This window comes from Chrysochloris asiatica, unplaced genomic scaffold (genome assembly GCF_000296735.1).
Source record: "Chrysochloris asiatica unplaced genomic scaffold, ChrAsi1.0 scaffold00042, whole genome shotgun sequence".
NCBI classification, from domain to species: domain Eukaryota; kingdom Metazoa; phylum Chordata; class Mammalia; order Afrosoricida; family Chrysochloridae; genus Chrysochloris; species Chrysochloris asiatica.
In genome coordinates, this window is record NW_006408560.1 from 4,861,329 (window position 1) to 4,880,404 (window position 19,076).

At 44.2% G+C, this 19,076-nt stretch overlaps 1 protein-coding gene across 1 annotated transcript; it reads right to left on the reverse strand.

Moving 5' to 3' along the window:
- Positions 1-487: 487 nt before the first annotated feature.
- ACP6 (acid phosphatase 6, lysophosphatidic) lies at positions 488-15,558 on the reverse strand. The gene is made up of 12 exons (XM_006861691.1): positions 15,505-15,558; positions 15,265-15,292; positions 14,586-14,719; positions 14,338-14,468; positions 13,824-13,900; positions 12,677-12,679; positions 8,014-8,101; positions 7,059-7,191; positions 5,949-6,049; positions 3,331-3,426; positions 1,453-1,618; positions 488-631 (listed from the first exon to the last, which is right to left on the reverse strand). Exons 1-12 carry the CDS (start codon positions 15,556-15,558, stop codon positions 488-490), a joined length of 1,155 nt encoding a protein of 384 aa, XP_006861753.1.
- Between the last annotated feature and the right edge of the window lie 3,518 nt (positions 15,559-19,076).

Here is a 19,076-nt window from a genome sequence, read left to right on the forward strand (position 1 = left end):
AGCAAACAGTCCTAACTTGGTTGCCACTAAAAAGGGTGGAGGGTGGAGGTCATCTTGGAACAAAGACCTGGCTATCTACTTCCCCAAAACCAGCCACTGAAAACCCCATGGAACACAGCTCCACTGACACACATGGGGTCACCAGGAGTTGGAAATGACTCCATGGAAACTACAACTGGAACTCCAACTCATAGCTGAAAAAAAGCTGACGTCCCAAAACAACGCAATTCTCCATGGTCATGTCCCCAGCCCTGTGTCATATGCAGATGTCTCTGATGATGAAAATAATCAAGCCACAAAATAGAGAGATACCCTTTTGGTCTGAATGTTTAACCCCCTTTCCTTTTGGGAAGAAGCCTCCGATGGAAAAGACGTATGCTTACCCTATGCATTGACCCTGGCCACCCCCACCAAACACACAGAGCCCAAAGTATTCTGAAGGGGCATTTTATTTTAAAAATCAACACATTTTATTTACATAAATCAGTTACTCTCCACTCCCAAAGTCAGTTGTCTGTGTTTGGGAGCAGAGCCTGTGGTACTTTTCTGGGCTTAAAGTATAAACTGACATGGTGTTCAAGAACTTGTCCAGTGGGCAGAGCCCTTCAGGGCATCCTTCCGGCACTTGCTCCTGTGGAAAAGACATGACTTAGCAGGTGGACTGAGGACCCATTCCTTCTGCTGTTGTCTGCTGAACCTAGAGGTCTGAGAGGTCTTCTCCCGACCTATATATATACACACATATATAACAGCCAGAAAGACCCCAGTACCCAGCCAGTTTCCAGGTTAAAAACACCAGGTCCTGCTTTGAAAATGCAGTCAAGAAGGGGTTGTTGAATTGGCAGGGAAGAAGCAGTCAAGCTAGATCCTCTCACCCACGGCTTGCTCGCTCGCTCACTCCTCTGAGCTTAGAAGAAGCAGCTCAGCATGTGTAGTTTAGCCCTTTCTCCTCTCTCTCTTTGGGACCTGCCTGCTTAGGGGAATCCTCTACTCTCAGCCACGCAATGTGTTTAGTAGGACAAGCTCTGTCCCTTCTTGGAAAGGCTTGTAGTTTGAGAGAACTAATCTGGGGGAGCTTCAGAGCTGCTGATTCCTGGAGAAGGCTCTGTAAGGTGCCCTGGACACATCCTAATGAAGCTGCCAAGACACCAAGAATGCTTACACCACTTCCCAAAGACATCATCATTAATTTCAAATAGGCCTCACAGTCAGAATGCTACCATCCTGTGAGAGGCACTCATGAGAAGAGGAGGAAGGTGGCCCCGTAACTAAAAGTCTGTAACAGAACTGGGCTAAGGCCCAGGTCCTGTCCTATCCCTGGATCACTTAATAGGACTCACAGAGATGATTATATCAACAGAGACTCCACTGGGCCTGAAGAGGGAGACTAAGGTGGGTAAAACTGTAGGGAGGGTGCCTAATCACCACCCAATCCTACCTTGAAGGTCTTACCTCACCATGGTAATAGAGCCGCACAAACCACTCCTTAGATTCCTGGTGCTGGTAGAGTTCCATGGTCAGGTCAGCAGCAAATGGGGGCCATTTGTGGTCAAAGATCCCCAAGGCAATTAGGAGAGGCATGAGGGTCAGATCATGAGCTGCATAGAGGTACAGCTTTCTACAAAGAAGAAAGAGGCCTCCAGAGTTCTTTATCTCAGGACAATGGAGGCCAGGACACTGCCTCCTCCTCTGAGTAAGGCATAACATTAGTCTCAGAAACCAGGTGACATCTAGAAATCAGTTGAACCCGGCTTAAAACTCCTTTGAAGTAGACAGTAGGGAGAACTCTCTTCCCCATGTCTCATGTTTTCCCGAGGAAGCCCACCCCCCAGTCATTCTCCAAGCCTCTCACCCACGGCTTGCTCGCTTGCTCCGCTGAGCTTAGAAGAAGCAACTCAGCATATGTAGTTTAGCCCTTTCTCCTCTCTCTCTTTGGGACCTGCCTGCTTAGAACAACCTGCTCTACTCTCAGCCACGCAATGTGTTTAGTAGGACAAGCTCTGTCCCTTCTTGGAAAGGCTTGCAGTTTGAGAGAACAAACTTTATTTTAGGAGTCCTGGTGTGTCATTGTGAGTTAAAGAGCCAGGCTGCAAAGTCATTTGAACTGCAAGGTCAGTGGTTCAAGCTCACCAGTTGCTCCTTGGAAACCCTACACAGGGTTGCTATGGGTCGGAACCGACTCGACGGCACTTAACAACAACAAGTGTGGTGCTGTAGGATAAGCATTGGACTGCAAGGTCATTTGAACCACAAGGTCGGTGGTTCAAACTCACCAGCTGATTCTCGGAAACACTATCCGAGTCATTTTAAGTCAGAAATGACTTGATGGCACTTAACAACAACAAGTTCATATAAAAGGAATCCTAATAAACCTGTTTAACTTTCATCACATTCTCCAAATAGCTGTAATCAGTAGTAAAGGTGCCACATGTTAATCAATATCTATCTGGCCCCTACAGCTATCTTTTGGGCAGGATCAGTGATTTTAGTTTATTGGCTCCCTTACCTTAGAAAACCAGGATTAGACCCGTACACAGATTCAAGGCTAAGGTAAGGTAGTAGGAGTTAGCAAGAAATGTACTGTTATCTCAGGTACTGTGAAGGACAGGGAAAGGCGTTCACAGGGTTTCCTTTTAGAAATCCAGGCCCAATGGCCCAGAATGTTTGTTTTAACTCACTGTCTGCTACCCCTCCCTCATGTACTATGCATCTCTATATATAAACCCCCTCATTCAAAAAGGCAGCCTCTCAGAGTTTCTCCAACATTCAGATGCATACAAGTCACCTGGGGATCTTCAGCCTCGGGCCTGAGACTCTCACAAGCTCCCAGATGATACTGAACAACTGTTCATTTGCAGATCACACGTTAAGTAGCAAGTGGGCCCCAACCTGAGGTCCACGGTTCTATGGAATGAATGTTTATGAACCACTTCCAACATTTTCTTGTGCCTAATAGATAACATACCCTTCTCCATACTTGATGAAGGTATTTAAACTAAATAACTTATTAAACAATTATCCTTGATTTGAGCTGTTATGAGGTCAAGTCAGTGTAATATCATAGTTAGCCATTCTGACATGTTTGAATAATACAAAATGGAAAGATAAATGGAATAAATTCAGGTTTGTTTTCGGCAAAATAAAACTGTCAAAACATAGGAGGAGAGATGTGGCAGGGAGAAAAGCAAAATGGTTGTTGAACCTCTGAAGATCCCTAGGGCACACCCGTCTATCTTCAGTCACTGACAAAGACTGGAGTTTCCTCCCAGTAGCTCCAGGCCACCTCATTCCCCCACCCCCACCAACACAAAGCAGATCTGTGTTAGGTACCTGATCTTGCTGGGTGGAGTGGCAGGGTCAATGGTTTTCAGCAGGTTGTTCTTCAGGATGTGGAGGAGAGGGCCTACTGCCAACTGAATACTTTCCCTGTGTCAAGTGAACAACATGGAGCACAAAGAAGACACTCAGCACATGGGGCAACAGGCTTGTTCCACCCCCAGGACTTCCTGAACCCAACCGGACAGAGATGAGAAGATGACATTGCATGAGGGAAAGCGACAGGAAAGAGATGGTACCAGCTCAAGTTTGAGGCTTCTCTGTGAATGAAGTCTTCCAACAACTAAAGTAATCAAGACGTGGGGAGGGTAGGAAGAGTGTGTGTGTGTGTGTGTGTGTGTGTGTGTGTGTGTGTGTGGCGGGGGGGGGATGTGACCAGGATAACTAGGTCTTTAGGAAAGACAGAGTGTAAAGACTTCCAGGAATTCCAGAAGACCCTTAGAAAAGTGGTGGGAAGGAAATATTGCAACTTCATAAGCTATGCTTTCTATGTGCCATCTAAGTCACAGGGGCTTCCTAATTTCAGTTCAAAGGTAGCGCCCCCTGGCTTGGCTCTGTGACTCCACCACTTTCATTCTCAGGCTGACCATCTCATGGTCACAAGGTGGCTACTGCAACTCACTCAAAGCATGTCCTCTTGTAGTAGGAAGCAAAGCAGGAACACTGGGGGCGGGCGGGGGAACAGCTCTAAGGCTTTGTTTCTGTGTCATTCATCTGTTATCAAAGAGGCAAAAAGCCCTTTCAGAATCCCCAGAACCACCCCTAACTCAATCATCAACTGAAGGAAGCCAGGTTGCCAAGATTGGCTTAGAACAATCTTTACTCATGCTGACTGGGAAACTTGCCACCTTTATAAATCAAGGAATGCTGGAGCAGTGCATGAGGCCTAAGCAACCAACACTAGAGGATGCATTCTCTTTCCAGAAAAATGTGTGCAGGCCAAGCAAAGCTGGACTGCTTTGTAAGGCTGTAACCACTTGTCCTTGAAAAAAACAGCTTTTTGAGACCAAGGCTGAGTGGAATTGAAAAGATAGTGGACCAGGTCGTGTTTAAAATGCTTTATACCAGGAGAAAGCAAACTATGACTGGGGATCAAATCTGGCCTGCCAGTCTGTTTTTGTAAATAAAGTTTTATTGGAACACAGCCATTGCTTATTTGTTTACATATTGTTTATGACTGTCTTCATGCTACCAGGGCAGATATGAGTAGTTGTGAGAGAGACTGACTTCATGGACTGCAAAACCTAAAATATTCACTAAGTGTGTGTATGTATGCTGGATGGGAGGTGGTAGGTGATGATTTAGGTCTGGAGGGAAGCTGGTAAGTCGCAGGCAGTGGCTCCCAGCCAAGTGGCTTAGGGGAGCGTCTGGGATACCTAAGGCTAGTGCACACCTCCTCTGAGTGGGAGGAAATCAAGCAGCGGTTCTTAATCTTCTTTAGCAGACCATGCAAATTCTTGAAATGGTAGATACTTTTTCCTCCCACTCACCTTTCCCAGGGCTTCTCTTCTACCTCCCATCTCCCTACCCCCTGTCAAGGTACCTATTCTGAGTGTAAGCTGGATGCTCTCAATTGATCTTAGAAGAAAGTGTCTTTTAAACTCAGAGAAGAGATGCATACTCATGCTGGTGGTCAGGAAAAAGGCTTTTGGAAAACATAGCCCTACTGTTGTTAAGTCCCACTGAGACAGTTCCAAGTCACAGTGACCCTGTACAGGGTTTCCGAGGAGTGGCTGGTGAGTTTGAACCAACCTTGTGGTTAGCATATCCTACAATGCCACCTAAGTAGTGGTAAAGGATCCCTAGTGGCTCACTGTGTTAAGCAAATGTTGGGCTACTAACCACAAGGCCTGAGGTTCAAACCCACCAGCTAGTCTTCTGGGGAAAGATGAGGCAGCTGGCTCCGATAAAGATTTACAGTCTCTGAAACCCTCAATGAGTGAATCCACTCAATGGCAGTGGGTAAGTAGCAGTAATATACAGAAAACACAGGAAGTGTAGTCAGAGGATCTGGATCTAAGTCCTGACTTGGCCACTTGTTAGTGGAGCCTATGCAAGGTAGCTACCATCTCTTAGACTCAGCTTCTTCATCTATAAAGTCAAAGATAATGACACCTACCACAAGGCCAGTGGCTCAAGCCCACCCACTGCCCCATGGGAGAAAGATGAGGATTTCTGTTCCCGCAAAGAGATACAGCTTTGGAAACCCTATACAGGGTCACAATGAGTGGGAATCGACTCAATGGCACTTAACACCAACCACAGCAAGAATGAGAAAATGATTTGTAAATTGTCACATGATGAACAAAGTCAGCCATAATTATTTCTCCTCCAGCTTCTCCCAGCCAGATCATTGAAATTGCATTTGGGTGGTGGTTCCTTGTTCTGTGTCCCATTCAGTGGAAGCAGTAGGCCACTCGTGCCCGGCCCAGAAATACCAGGCCCTAGGACCAAGCCCATTCCACAGGCAGCAGAATGAGGTGGTTCCAGCCTCTTTGTACCCAGAGATGCCAGTTGACAGGTGTGAGAGAGACTGAGGAGCCCCTCCTCCCCCCACACTGGGAGGCCTGGTCAAGCGTGACTTTCTGCCAGCAGATATAGCAGCCCCTCACCTGTCTTCTCTTTGCAGAATGTACAAGGTTGCGTCGACGGCTCTCTGCTCTATCATCCGTGCAAATCTGCTCAGGGTGGGGCAGCTTGGGAGATTGTGCACCTGAAAGGGTCACAGGTCCATTTTGAGAGAGAGAAACACTGAGCCTGGCAGCTGATGCTTCCATGGAGACTCCGGGAGTCTGTCTTCTCAGGAGGACTTTAATAGCTGGAGAAACCATGTCCCCCAGGCCTTTCCCTAGCTAGTCCTAGAGATATGAAGGACCAGGAAAAAAACATGTCTTCCCCCTTTCTGATAGTTTTCCATCCACTCCCCCCAAAATTTAAATAACATTAAATTACACTTTTTTTAAAAAGACAAAATACAAGACAAGTTATGCATAAATTTCTAACTTGGCTATCATTTCTCCCAAAATGATTTCTAACAAGGATGCCATATAAACACTTTCTATAAAACTCTTGGGTTCTGATGTAACCCCTTCAGGAGGAGGCTCTTTGTCTACACAGAGCAATGGCACATTTCACAGAGAGGGAAGGAGGATCCAGGAGAACTTTGCTGTGGGTGTCTGACTTTTGAATCTAGAAAAACAGATTCCCACTGTGCATTCTTCAGCATTGATATGAAAGAAAAAGATTCCATGGCTTATTCAGTTTGGGGAAAAAAGACTTAAGCGAGAGTAACCAGTCTTTTGTTTTTGTTTTTGCTACAGGCTTCTCAGATTTTTCAGAAATGCAAATATGCATATAGACTCTCCCAAAAAGTGATACAATTAGCAGGGATTCAAAAATTGTTAGATAATAATCCTTCTCTGCCCACTAATCATATACTACTCATTCACATCAAGGGAACAGAGGTTCTGGGAAACATGACTCAGGAAACACTGCACGAGAGTTCAACATCGTACTCCTGAGTTGGGGAGTTCTGCTTGGCTGCTTTTGATCCCTTGCATTTTGACCCCACATCCATTTCTTCTGCAAGTCCGATCACAACTACTTCCCAAACACTTAGCTCCACCACAGGTCTAACTCAGGAGCTGCTCCATCCAGGTGCCCAGCCCTGGATGCTCCAGCCCCTCCAACCTCCCCCCATCCAGGGTACACAGGTATCCTACCTGCTCAGCAGCCACGTTGTCCAGAAGGCTGAGGAAGTCTACTCTGTTACTATCGTCAATGCCCATCTCTTCCTTCACCTTTTTCAAGTCCTCTGAGATTCCTGGTTGCAAAGAGGCAGCCTCTCTTCGGCCTCTATCAAAGAAAAACAAGAGATCCTTATATGGTCTAGTACTTAAAAGTTCACAAAACGTACTTCACTCAACAGCTGGAATCTCATTTAATCCTCACAACAGCCCACTGGTGTTAGCTGGTATTACTTCCACTTTGCAGATGAGGAAACTGAGACTCCATAAGGTTAAATGACATGTAAAAGTTAAGACTAGGATCAGAAGCTGAATTTTTCAAATCCCACCCTAGTATGTTTATTCTTATACCAAAAAGTAGTCCATGTCTATCTGAAAAGAGTATTCTCTTTCTTCTGTAGAACACATTCTATATAGTCTTAGTGCAGCCAAGAAAGATCCCAAACTAAAAGTGCCATCCATCCAAACTGGCCCATCCTATAGGGCAGTAGTGACTTGGTAAGAGAAGGGAAACCAGTATCTTCAGCTTGCACATCTGGGTTTGCAGTTTGATGATAAACAACCATCTTTCACTTAACCTGCCTGTTTCCTCATCTGCCATGCCTGACAGAAGAGGGTTGTTGAGAGGACAAAGATTTGTACACAGCAAAGTCCCACCCACGGTTGTAGAATTCATCTGTCAACCCAGCATTGGCTTTTCCTAGGCTTCACTATGAACTTTCACTCTGAGCCTGCCACTGTAAGAGCTTCTTTTCTTCCAGGAACATAGCCACAACAGCCCAATGGTCATCAGACAAGGAAGAGAATTCAATTCCTCCCATCCTTTATCCACCAGCTGGGTAAGCCTGGATGGGCCCTCAGTACAGGCAGAATCCTGCCAGCAAAGTTGGTCAAAGGCCCTGCTGGTGAAGGAGAACTCAGAGGCTGTTACCTGGTTCTTTGCTTCAGACTCCAGCAGCTTTGGAAGTTGGGGTACAAGACTTCAGAGCTGGCTTCATCCGTGTAGATGATGATGGGTCCTGCAGGGAGGGAAGCATAGGAGGAAGAGGCTTCTGCTTGGCTCTTCCTAGCATCCTTCTAATTCTAATTACTGCCTAGTAAGCTGCTCCAGGAGGCAGATGATCAAGGCTACTCCCTAAGAAGAGTGAACATCTTCCACATGCCTTGGACCCCCTGCAACAGGAACTCTCCCATGGCCTGAACAATGGTGAAAAAGGAAGTAGCAGTCTTGTTCTATCAAGTACACCACCTCCTATTGGTCCATATGTAGAAGTGATTAGGTACAGACCTGGATCTGACTGGCAGTCAGACAATCTAATAGAGAATGAATTGTTCCTGACTTTCTAGAACTAGCTTCCTTTCTTCTTTCCAGAGTCCAGCCCTATCGATCAGTATGGTGACTTGTCATGTGACAAAGTGAGCACTATGATCATAGGGTTGGGAAGTGTCCCAATCCTCTCCGACTCCATGGCCTTGCATAAATGGAAAGCAAGGCTTCTAAATGAGCTGCCAGAAATAAAAAATGAGACTACAATGCTTAACATACCTCGCAGCAAACCCCTGCTGCTAAGGGCTCATAAGTACTTTTGGATCCACCTATCAATGCCCAGAGAAGGCATTCCAACACTTCCTCATGCTTTTCTCTGTGCCAGAGATGGCCAGGGCCTGTGTCAAGTTCCTTGTAAGCCTCCACCTTCCATATAGTTCAAATCTGACCTTGTCTGTTGGCAAAAAAAAAAAAAAAAAAAATGCTTCCATTAGCAGCTTGCTGGACTTCACTGGAGTCAATCCACAGAGTGCTTAGAATAAGAACTACTAATCTGAAAAGAAATCACTGATAGTCACAACCCCAGGTCTTTGAAAGTAGTCGATGGTAACTTTACTTCTTATTGTTGTAGGCGCCAGCAAGTGAATTCAGATTCACAGTGACCCTACGTACAACAGAACGAAACACTGTCTGATCTTGTGCCATCCTCACAATTATTGTAGGTTTGAGCCCACTGTTGCAGACATTGTGTAAATCAATCTTGTTGAAGATTTCCTCTTTTTCACTGACCCTCTACTTTACCAAGCATGATGTACTTCTCCAGGGTCTGGTCTGTGTCCTGATAATGTGTCCAACGTATATGAGACAAAGTCTCACCATCATTACTTCCAAGGAACATTCTGGATAGATTTCTTCCAAGGCAGGTTTGTTCATTGTTCTGGCAGTCTATAGTATATTCAATATTCTTCACCACAATTCAAAGGCATCAGTTCTTCTTTGGTCTTCTTTATTCACTGTCTGTTTTTACATTTTGGTTTAATGAAGTATTTACTATGTCTCTTGTACCCCTAGTTTTGTAACTCCTCCAAAACAGCTCTTTTTCCTGATGGGTTTTGGTAAGAAAAGGTGGGAAAAGACACTGACAGGATGATACAATTCAGTTGTGAATGATTGCTAACAGTTAATTGTGGTAGCAAAAACTTGAAACTATAACATGGTTATAAAATGAGCCAGCTCAGAAACGGGCGGGCAGGGAGAATCTGACTATCAAAGAAGAGTCAGGAGTGGAATGGAATGTCTCCTTTGGACTCCCAAGATTCCTGCATATTGAACCTTCTTGACTCATGGACAAAAAGGAAGAGGAGTGACAGACTAGAATGGTGGGCTTCCTGGCCCACAGAGAAGTAAACCTAAGTGACTTTGGGCAGGAGGATAGCTTGTAGAGTGAGGTATCTCCAGGTACTTAATTGGGAGAGCTAGGCTTGCTGATCCATGTAACAAGAGCCAGGGGACTTCAGGTTGAGACTTATAGTGGAGTAGTGTGCCCTGTGGACATTTACTGGCAGCCCTTAAAGAGCTTTGTAACATTGCTGGAATAGGTCAGAGGCCAGGCCAAGAGTCTGCAGGCTACAGAAGGGTAACCTGTAAACTTCCCTAATGAACTCCGTAAGTGTGAATATGGTGCCTGAGTTCTGTCTGGTCATTGCAATGAATTATCAAACCTAGCTGAGTAGAGAGGGCTGTGGTAGGATTGTTTGGTGGTTAGTTTTTATACTTTCATATCAGAAGGAGGATTCATTGCAATGGCTCTAGACTCATAGAAGCATGGGGTTCTGTAAGATAAAGAACAAACGAGTAGGGGAAGGAGAACTTTTATTAGTAGGTTACTTTGGTGGTTAACTGTAATAGTTGAACGTGATATGAGATGTGCTGCAGCTGAGAGGAGAAAAGCTGCTGCTGGAGTCACGTGGGGCAAAAGTCACATCAGAGAAACAAGATGGCTGATGGGGGAGTTGGGGCCTACTGGATCTACCTTACCAGAGGCTCAAGGCCATATGCATTTAAATAGAGAGGCAGCCCATAGGTGGAGAAGAGAAGATTAAACTTGGGTGTTTAAGAAAGGGCTAAGGGACATGTATGTTTACCTGGCTGCAATATAGATAGTGAATGTTTTCTCTTACCTAGTAAAATACCTGTAGTAAAATAGACCTCTTTGTGTGCTGGAAATCAATATGGTTATGATTTTAGAGAGTTTGTAAGCCGTCCTTCAATCTGTACTTGATTGGATATGCTAAAAGATGAGTTAGGCCAAAGGAACAACCCTATACAGGTTTGCTATGAGTTGGAACTGACTCGATGGCACTTAACAACAGTCTGTGTATAGAGTATAGGGCTTTAGGTGGAAACCTGAGCCCCACCCAGAACTGCTGAAAGAACAGAAGATTATGTTTAAAGGAAACACCTGCAAAGAAAAGACAGCTAAAAAAAAAAATTCGAGCAAGCAGTTTGCCATTGGATACATCGAGGCAGGAAATGTATGCTGTTCACAGAAAACTCCATCTAAAGGACTGAAAAAAGGAGCTGTGGAGCAGACGGCCTGTTAGGATTGCTGGCAACCACTTGGTAAGTGGAAGTGGGGAGATATGCAGTAATGAAGAGATGAGTTAAGAGTGAACAGGAAGGACTGGCTGGTGTGAAGCTTAGGGAGTTGTGTGGACTCCTGAGCCCACGGTCACTGATCTCTAGTGCATGGGGGCTGAAGTGGAGGCAGGTGTGTATGGACTCCCACGCTTGCAGCTGGTACTCATTTGACCTAGCTAGAATGACTAGAGCTGAATGGATCAGAATCAGCCTGATTGAAGAAAAAGATGTTTGATACTGTGAGCTGGTGTAAATCGCTGCCATCTTAACGACTTGCTCCAGACTGAGCTTTACTTATGAGTGCAGATGCCCAAAGTTCCAATAGGAACAGAAGATTTTTCACATCGTCAAAGAAGAACCAGGAGTGGGGCATGTTCCCTGCACATTGAACCTCCTCAATCCAGGGACAGAAGGCTGTAACACTGGAGGAGTGAATGGCAGAGGATCAGGAGCAGCGGAACCAAGAGCCAGAGCAGGAGACAGAGTGAGTGGTGGGCTTTCAGTCCATGGAGCAAGTAAAACTTTAGACAGGAGGTTAGCTTGCAGAGTTGGTGTCTCCAGGCACTTAACTGGGGGAGCTAGGTTTGCTGACCATGGCACTAGAGGCAAGTGACTTCAGGTTGAGGTTTATGGTAGTGTGCCCTGTGGGCATTTATTGGCAGCCCTAAAAGAGCTTTGTAACATTGCTGGAATAGAACAGAGGCCATCCTGACCGGAAGAACTGTGCTTGGAATATAACTGACCCTGAATTATAACCTGTTAACTTCCTGATAGAACCTAACTGGGAACATGATATGAGTTCTGTGAGGCCACTGTAATGAACTACTGAACCTAGCTGAGTAGCGAGGACTGTGGACGCAGTGGTTGGTATAGTTTTTTACACACATGCATATGAAGCCATTGAAAATGCCATGGCATGCGTCAAGCTCATCATAGTCTTTGCTCTTCAACACTTTAAAGAGGTCTTTGCAGCAGATTTGCCCAGTACAATAATCTTATTCTATTTTTTGACTACTGCTTCCATGAGCATTAATTGTCAAACACTCATTGAAGTAAAATGAAATCCTTAAAAACTTCAATCTTTTCTCCATTTATCACGATGTTGCTTATTGGTCCAGTTGTGAGGTTTTTTGTTCCCTTTATGTTGAGATGTAACCAATACTAAAGGCTCTATTCTTTGATCTTACTAAATGCTTCAAGTCTTCTTTGCTTTCAGCAAGCAAGGCTGTGTCATCTGCATATTTCAGATTGTTAATGAGTCCCCCTCAGATCCTCCCATTGTGTTCTTTAGGTAGTCTAGCTTCTGGATTCTTTGCTCAGCCCACAGAGTCAGTGTTGTGAAAAGATGCAACCCTGATGCACACCTATCAATTTCAACCAGACAGTATCCCCTTGGTGTAAATGACTGTCTCTTGGTCTAGGTACAGGCTCTACATGAGCACAATGTTATCCATAATTTGTTATGATTCACACAGTCCAATGCCTTTGCATAGTCAATAAAACACAAGTAAACATGTCTCTGGTAATTGGCATCTGCTAGGAGTTTGATAACAGATCCACATTTTCTGATAAACATGGTACATAGCAGGCACTCAAATATCTGTTGAATGAATGACTGACCAAAGTGGGCCAGACCAGCAGTTCCCAGCTTCTCCTGCAATTCTGTTCTCTGTAACTTACATATAACCCTCTGCAATTTCTCCTGGATTTTCACTCCTGAAGCAACATCCCAAATTGAATCACTTCCATTGACCTTTTGGGGTTTCTTGGTCTATCCAAGCCCCTTGATAATGGGAAAAGCATAGAAGTAATTATGACACAGGTCAAGCTGGGGTCTCAGTGCAGGGAGCTGCTACCCAGAGATCTGCCTGTGAATCAGGCTGCTGCCAAGCAGCATCCTTCCAGTTACACTTTTGGTGTTTCTGAGGATTTGCCTCTTAAGAGTCTGAGCAAGTGAAGTACTTTCATGTTTGGGGCTCCCAAGGAATAAGGGACAGCCCATCTAGTTTGCCTTATGTTATCCAGATAGATGCTGCTTGTGTTCAGCAGCCAACTACAGACAGAATTAGCAGCAGCACCCTATCCACAATAGGAGTAAGGTCTGCCTCCTGATGGAAGTCTTATATCTGTTTGAGATCATTGCTGGTAAAGCTAAACAAAGTAACAAGAATCTTTGCCTCATGGCCTCATTTTAATATTGGTGAGGTGATACTGATCTGAAACTGAGACCAGGGGTTAAGTGTAAATTTGATTCAGTTACAAATCACAAAATGAAGCTTCATTTGACAGTCAAAAGCCTTCGATATATAGGATCCATGAGGGAAAATAACTGTGGTTCTTGGCAGTGAAAGATTGGGAACCACTGGCTGAATATATGAAACCCAAACTTGATAAGACTTTCTCAACTAGGAGAGACTAAGCAGAAACTACTCATACTGTCTTAACCATGCTATGGATTAGCACCATGAAGAAAGCAGTAGCAGCAGGTGTGGTTCCCAACTAAGGTCCCTCTTGGCCTTCATCTTTCTCAGTAGTGTTCATTGAGCAAAAAGCCCCCTATGTTGTTCATAAGACCTGTTGAAGGCCTCCTTAGGCAGCTCATGGAGAAACTTGGAAGGACAGGTCAGGAACCAGAGGTACAGGAGAGCAGCTGATACCCTACTGGCAATGTGCAAGTCAGACTGGCAAGGGCCCACTAGACTAGGTACATGATGGGAGTAGCCACATGTGCAGGGAAGAGGCCAGGGGAACAGGTACTGAAAGAGGAAGGGCCTTTGGAAGTAAGAATGAGTTCCTTGGGGGCAAGAGCCAGTTTTTGGACCCGAAACGCAAACCTTTGTGACGTTGGAAAAGCCCAGCCAGCAAACACCGGGTAGATTCCAGATTCCGATATATGTTTGTGGAACGAACACTGGGGGGCGAAAAAAAAGGGAGAGATGTTCAGAACAGGTGGGAGGCTTTCAGGATGACATAAAAGGAAGTATAGGTCTGGGAGGAGTTCTGGTGTGGAGCTACAGGGTAATGCACTGCACTGCTAGGTTGGTTTGAACTGCAAGGTCCACAGTTCAAGCTCACCAGCTGCTCCTTGGAAACCCTATGCAATAGGTTTGGGAAGAATGCTTTTCTCTTTGTGGGCTGAATGCCCCAAGGGAATTTCTAAAGGCCAATGAGTGTGAGCCCCACCCCAGTGAATACCTATTAATGTAAAGATAATTGCATTGTGACATCCCCAAGTTCCCTAAATTAGTTCAGGTAAAAGTGGGAAATATCACAGGAGGGGACTAGGGTAGTTTCTCTCATGCTTAAGACCTTAAATTAGATGCAGCATCCTTTTCTTAAGTAACTCACAAGACTTCCTGTGGGTTGAAGGTTGGTGAAAGAAAATGGGTATCCTCCACATAATGCTTTCTCAGTCTCTCTCCCAGGGCAAACATCTGCTGCATGCCCACTTTGGTCAGCTGCCCAGCAAACATGCCCCCCTAAAATGGAGGAGAAATAGAGGTAAGAATAAAACGCCTGCCAAGCTGATGAACCCAGTCCAGGGGAAAACACTGAAGCTTTGCCCCAGACTTCCCAGAGCAGGAGGCATGACTCACCTTTAGTGGGGTCGCCTGGTACTGAGCATCAAAAGGTGAATGTGGTTTGGGACCACCGCTCAGATTGCTGACTGCATAATCAATTTGAACTTGAGGAGGGGCTTCTAATAGCTGAGGGTTCCACTCTACCTGTTGTAACCACACACAAATAAATACACACAGACACAACACACACACACAAAATAACCCATTGTTAAAAATGATTCTGGAATCATTCTGTGTGAAGTATGGAATCACATCACAGAAAGTAATTTGATCTTTGTCCTCGGTTCTTTCAAGCTGGACCACACCTAAGGCTAATGAGTGGGAGGCTTACCAGACCAAGAGGGACTACTTTGGCTTCAGGGGACATGACGTAATCTATGAACACCTGGTGAGGCCAATAAAGACTTTGAACATGGAAGCTCAGAGATCTTCTTGGTTGATGAAACCATCTGCTCTAGGGAAGGTTAGCATGTCCCTTGGGACATGGAGGCTTTGCACTGGGAACCCTTCCAAACCTCACCCTCTGTATCTCTTTATTTGTATCCTTTTTGACTAATTTATAGTCTTACGTATGGTTTACTCTCCATGAGATTCGGTGAGTAATTTCGAGTGAATTATTGAACCCAAAAGGGAGTGGAAGCCAGCAGGACAGAAGGTTCGGGTATAATGTGGACTCCTGAGCTTGTGCTAGCATCCTGAAGGGGTAGTGGGACATCGTGAATCTGTGGCCACCCCGACAGAAGGTTGAGGTGTCATGTGGACACCTCAATCTTACAGCTCATATCTGCCTATTTGCCAATCTGAAGAACGATGTCCTTTTGTAATATGAGCTCTGATCCAGCTCCAGGTGCCTAGGGTAGGAGAGAGGTGACTGTGTCGGGGGTTGGTGAGAAGGATGGAGAAGTGGGAAGGTGAGCATTCGATCAGTCGTCACATTACGGGGACTGAATTCATGCTGGTCCATACCACTCAGTTGTGTTTTGCCCATTATGTAGTAAACCCCATCACTAGACCTGCAATCTTCCCATAGGAAAGAAGGAAATAAACTTTAGCTCTAATTAAAGAAGAAAGGACCATGATTTATTATTCAAGCTGTCCTTAGCCTAAGTCCTGGTATCACTACACTAGTACTCACTGTCCACCACTTGTCTGTCAGTCTGTCATAATGTGGTGGCTTGTGTGTTGCTGTGAAGCTGGAAGCTGGAAGCTATGCACTGGCACTTTAAATACAGTCAGGGTTGCTCACTGTGGACAGGTTTCAGAGATTCCAGACTAAAGCAGAATAGGAAGGAGAGTGAGCCACTTCTGAATGGATTGTCAGTAAAAACCTTACAAAGAGCAGAGGGATATTGTCAGATACAGTGCCAGAAGACGAGCCCCTTAGAGTCTAAGGAAGGCACTCAAAATACAACTAGGGAAGTGCTGATTCCTCAAAATAGAGTCGACCAGAATGATGTGAGTGGAGCAAAGCTTTCGGGAGCAAAGCTTTTTGGGACCTCCATTTGCTGATGGGAAACAACTTAAAATGAGAAGAAACAGCTGCAAACATCCATAATAATTGGAATGTGAAATGTATGAAGTATGAATCTTGGGTAATTGGAAGTCGACAAAAATGAACACATAAAAATTGTTATCCTCGACATCACTGTTGCTGTTAAGTACCATTGAGTCAGTTCCAAGTCATAGTAACCCTGTATAGCAGCTGGACATTAGTAAGCTGAAATGGACTGGGATAGGTCATTTTGAATTGCATAATCACACAGTTCACTATGCCAGGAATGACAAAGGTAAGAGGAATGGCGCTATACTAATCATCAAAAAGAACACTTCAAGATCTATCTTGAAGTACAATACTTTCTGTGATAGGGCAGTTATCCATAAGAGCAAGCGTTGAGGATTAAGGTGCAAAGCCATGGCATTTTCAATGACCTCACAAGCATGTGAAAGATGGACAGTGAATAAGGAAGACCTTAGAAGAATTGATTATTCTGAGTTATGTTGGAGAATACTGAAAGTACGTGGACTGCCAGAAGAACAAACCAATCTGGCTTGGGAGGAGTACAGCCAGAATGTTCCTTAGAAACCAGGATGGTCAGACTTCATCTCTCATACTTAAGACATATTATCAGGAGGGACCATTCCTGAAGAACATTATGATTAGGAAAGTGGAGGGCCAGCAAAACAGAGGAAGATGGCCAATGATATGAATTATCACAGTGGCAACAGCAATGGGATCGAATGTAACATCACTTGTGAGAATGGCTAAGGACCAGGCAGAGCTGTGTTCTGTTGTGCATAGGGTCACTGTGAGTTGGAATTGACTCAATGGCACCATGCAACAGCAGCAAAAAGAAGGAAGACTAGTTAATACCACTGTTATTCCAATTTACCCAACAACAACAGTGATGATAAAACTGAAGAATTCTACCAACTTTGTTAGTCTCAAATTTATCAAACATGCAACCACGATTTATTGATAATTTCTGACGACAGGAAGAATCAATAGATTAAAAATATGGTCTTGGTGATAAAAGTGATGTTGGAGGTCGCATGACAGAATTTTGTAAGACCAATGACTTTGCAAGTATCTTTTCTACGTAAATGGTGAGTATACACCTAGACCTCACCAGGTAGACTACACAGGAATCAAACTGATTATATCTGTGGGAAGAGATGGAAAAACATTATCAGCCAAAACAAGTCCAGGGACTGAATGCAGAACAGACCATCAGTTGCCCATATGCAAGTTCAGGGTGAAGCTGAAGAAAATGAAACTAAGTCTACAAGAGCCAAAATATGACTTTGAATATATCCCACCTGAAATTAGAGACCATCTCATGAACAAATTTGATACATTAGACACTAATGACTGAAAGCCAGAAGAGTTGTGGGATGACACCAAGAACATCATGCATGAAGAAAGCAAAAGGTCATTAAAAAGACAACAAAGGAAGAAAAAGACCCAAATGGATGTCAAAAAGACTCTGAAACTTGCTCTTGAGTCTACAGAAGCTAAAGTGACTGAAGGAAAGGAGGAAATAGAAATAGCCACACAGAAGATTTCAAAGGGCAGTTCGAGAAATCAATTATCATATTGAGATGTGGTAAGACCTGGAGACAGAAAGCCACAAGGTCAGAGCACATGCAGAATTTCTCACACTGAAACAACTGTGGAAAAATTCAAGCCTTGACTTGCAATGTTGAAGGAGTGTGGCACTGTAAGATAAGCACTGGATTGCTAACCCCAAGGTTGGAAGTTCAAACCCACCAGCTGCTCCTTGGAAACCCTATACATGGTCACTGTAAATCGGAACCAACTCCAAAGTACTTAACAACAACATGAGCAAAATATTGAATGGTGCAGGAATCATCAAAAGAATATGGAAGGAATACACAAAGTCACAGTACCAAAAAGAAGCGATCAATGTTCAGCCATTTCAAGAGAAATTATATGATTAAGAACCAATGATATTGAAGGGGAAAAAATCCAAGCTGCACTGAAGACACTGGAAACAAAAGGCTCCAAGAATTGATGGAATACAAATTGAAATGCTTCAACAATACGATGCAATACTGGAGGTGCTCATTGGTCGATGGCAAGAAATCTGGAAGACAGTTACCTGGCCAACCAATTGGAAGACATCCATATTTGTGTCCATTCCAAAGAAAGGTGACCCAGGATAATGTGAAAACCATCAAGCAATATCATTCATATCACATGCAAGGAAAATTTTGCTAAAGATAATTTTAAAGTGGGTACAGCAGTATATCTACAAGGAGCTGCTAAATATTAAAGTCAGATTCTGAAAAGGATATGGAATAAGGGGCATCATTGCTGACATCAGATGGATCTTGGCTAAAAGGAGATAATATCTGAAAGATGTTTACTTGTGTTTTATTGGCTATGCAAAGGCATCTGACTGTGTGGATCATAACACACTATGGATAACATTGCGAAGAACAGGTATTCCAGAACATTTCCTTGTGCTCATGAGGAACCTGTACATAGAACAAGAGGCAGTCATTAGAACTGAACAAGGGCATACTGAATGATTTAAAAGCAGGAAAGATGTGTGCCAAGGTTGTATCCTTTGGTAATACTTATTTAATCTGTATGCTGAGCAAATAATCTGAGAATATGGATTATAAGAAGAAGAAAGTGGCATCAGGATAGGAGGAAGACATGCAGATGATACAACCTTGCTTGGTGGAAGCCAAGAAAACTTAAAATACTTATGATGAAGATCAAAGATTACAGCCTTCACTATGGATTACACCTCAGTGTAAAGAAAATGAAAATCCTCACAACTGGACCAACAAATAACATCATGATAACTAGAGAAAAGATGTTGTCAAAGACATCATTTTACTTGAATCCACAATCAACACTCATGGAAGCAGCAGGCGCTGTGGCATAATCGGTGCGAATCGCAAGGCTGGTGGTTCAAACTCACCAACCTCTCCTTGGAAATCCTATACTGGGTTGCTATGAGCAGGAATTGACTC

What these genes read in the sequence shown, in the direction of transcription:
- ACP6 (XM_006861691.1), bottom strand. Translation starts at nt 15,558, where the DNA reads ATGGGCAAAACACAACTGAGTGGTATGGACCAGCATGAATTCAGTCCC. An exon ending in ACCAGGCGACCCCACTAAAG is followed by an intron (nt 14,469 to 14,585) that starts GTGAGTCATGCC and finishes CCTCCATTTTAG; the next exon opens with GGGGGCATGTTTGCTGGGCA. An exon ending in TTCAACCCACAGGAAGTCTT is followed by an intron (nt 13,901 to 14,337) that starts GTGAGTTACTTA and finishes TTCGCCCCCCAG; the next exon opens with TGTTCGTTCCACAAACATAT.